A 2,306-nucleotide genomic window follows, 5' to 3' on the forward strand; every position below is an offset into this window, starting at 1 on the left:
CTTCTTTTAAATTATTGTCATCTTTATTTTCATCACGTATGTGCAAACAGAGGAGATCGCGATGGTGGTGTTCTTAAAAATAACCAAATGTATTTGCATACATTTCCCTATGTACAGGTGAACAGCCACAAGTAGAATTTTCTTTTGCACAGCAAAAGATCTAGAGCACTGAGACCAGGGCAGGACCGGGGCCCAAAAAAAGGGTCTAAATTAAAAACGGTCATAAAAAATAAATTCACAACAGTGCAAACCTCTCGGACACGACAGCACGATGGAGTGACTTTAATGTAGAAAACGGCACCCCCCCCTCGGATGTGAGATTTCTAACTGTAAACAAGGCGCAACACCTCCCTCCCTCCCTCCCCGGGGAAAGCTATTCCAGGAATTTGGCAGATCTTCAAGGGCCGGGAAGGAGGTAAACAGCCCGCAGACACCTCCTGTCCGCGGGCCGCGGCGGCGCCGCGGGGCCACGGCGCGCTCGGAGGGACCGGGAGGGGCCGGAGGAGCCACGCTCTCCCGGAGGGACAGTGCGCTGCCGGCGGAACGGCTCCGACGTTCCCCGGTGACGCTCGCGGTGCCGGCGGAGGGCCCCCGGCGCTCCGCAGCGGAACCGGGCGCTCCCGGGGAGCGCCGCGCGCTGCCGGCAGAGGGGATCCGATGCCCCCCCGGTGAGGCTGCGGGCTGCCGGTAGGGACCGCGCGCCGCCGGCGGAGGGGGCCCAGAACTCCCCGGTGAGGCCGCGAGCTCCCGGGGTGGAGCCGGTGCACCCCGGAGGAACCGCGCGCTCCAGGAAGGGCCCGAGCGCGGCCGAGCCGTGCCCCCTCCCCGGAGCTCATCCGCTCTCCGGGTCGCCCGGTGGCGGCTGCTCGGCGCCGTTGCAGGGCGGGGCGGCGCCGTCGGGGCCGGTGCTTTCCAAGGAGGACTCGCTGCCCGTGCTCTCCCCCGAGAGCAGCCGCCGGACGCCGAGGTCGGCGCGCAGCGAGCGCAGGTCGTTGCCCAGGCTGAGCTCGCCCAGGTCCTGCAGCAACCGGCCCAGCTCCGGGCCCTCCCCGCGGCCGGCGCCGGCACGCAGCAGCTCGCCCTCGGGCTCGCCCAGCGCCTCCAGGATGTCCTCGCAGTCGCAGTGCATGGCGCGCTCCTCCTGCTCCTCGCCCAGAAGGTCCTCCGTGATGGAGCCCAGCTTGGGCGCGCTGCGGCTCCGCTCCACCGGCGGCTTGTAGCAGCACTGCCCGTTAAGAAGCTTGCGCAGCGGCACCAGCGGGATGCTCTGCTCGCCCACCAGCTGCTGCTGCTGGTGCCGCGCGTCGTCCCGCTTTTTCAGGCGGCGGAACTCGGCCAGCGCCGTGGCCGAGGTCTGGTAGAGCAGCAGGGCCATGGCTTTCGCCTTCTCGGGCTTGGAGACGAGCACGGCGTGGCAGCGCAGCATCACCGCCTTGTGCTTCAGCTCGTGCCGGTAGATCCAGGCGAAGACGCGCGGCAGGCGCGGGTCGGCCACGCAGTAGGTGACGCGATGCAGCAGGTAGAGGTGGCCGGGCCGCCGCAGCCCCTTGTCCTCGGCGTGGGCCATGCGGATGCCCTGCGCGCTGATGGTCAGCTTCATCTTGGTGCCCTGGCGGCCCGCCTCGCTCTTGCTCCAGATCTTGCAAACGGCCAGGTCGGTGCAGCCCTCGCCCTTGGACTGGATGGTGGTGGCGTTGCCCAGGTAGAGCACGGTGTACGTGGGGTCCTCGCTGGTCACGCGGAATTTCCGCCGCTTGGAGCGGAACATGCTGCCCACGCGGTGCAGCGCGCTCTCGGGGCAGGCGCGGGCCAGCGAGGTGAGCGCCGAGTAGTGCACGCTCACCGCGTAGCCCTTAGGCTTGCTCTGCCGCCGCGCCTCGCCCGCGACCAGCTCCACCTTGCTCCGCTTCCAGGGCAGCATCGCCCCGCGAAGCCGCGGCTACGCGCCGCGCCGACGGCTCCTACCGGGGGAGCTCATGCCACGACGGCGGCGGCGGCGGCGGCTGCGCTGCCCGCCCGCCTCACATCCTTGCGGGCGTCGGGCCGCAGCGCCGTAGATATAGGCGGGCGCCGGCGCTCCGCGGGCGCGGAGAGGGGAGGCCCCGCGCACCGAGGGCGGAGCGCCCGCTGCCCGCGGCCCGCGGAGCTGCCGCCGCGCTGCTCGTCGACCGCCCGCCGCCGCCGCTCTGCGCCGCCCGCCGCGGAGCCCCGGGCCCGGCCCCGCCGAGAGGCGGGCAGAGGGCGGTGTCGGCCCCGCCCGGAGCCGGGGCGGGAGCCGGGGGGAGCCGGGGCCGTTCCGCCGCGTC

General features: G+C 70.3%; 1 protein-coding gene across 1 annotated transcript; it reads right to left on the reverse strand.

Moving 5' to 3' along the window:
* FAM43A (family with sequence similarity 43 member A) lies at nucleotides 1-2,115 on the reverse strand. Its single transcript, XM_031596201.2, has one exon. The coding sequence runs from the start codon at nucleotides 1,919-1,921 to the stop codon at nucleotides 833-835; it is 1,089 nt and encodes a 362-aa protein (XP_031452061.2). The 5' UTR covers nucleotides 1,922-2,115; the 3' UTR covers nucleotides 1-832.
* Nucleotides 2,116-2,306: the final 191 nt, after the last annotated feature.

The sequence above is a fragment of the Phasianus colchicus genome, chromosome 10 (assembly GCF_987193195.1).
Source record: "Phasianus colchicus chromosome 10, bPhaCol1.hap1.1, whole genome shotgun sequence".
Lineage (NCBI taxonomy): Eukaryota > Metazoa > Chordata > Aves > Galliformes > Phasianidae > Phasianus > Phasianus colchicus.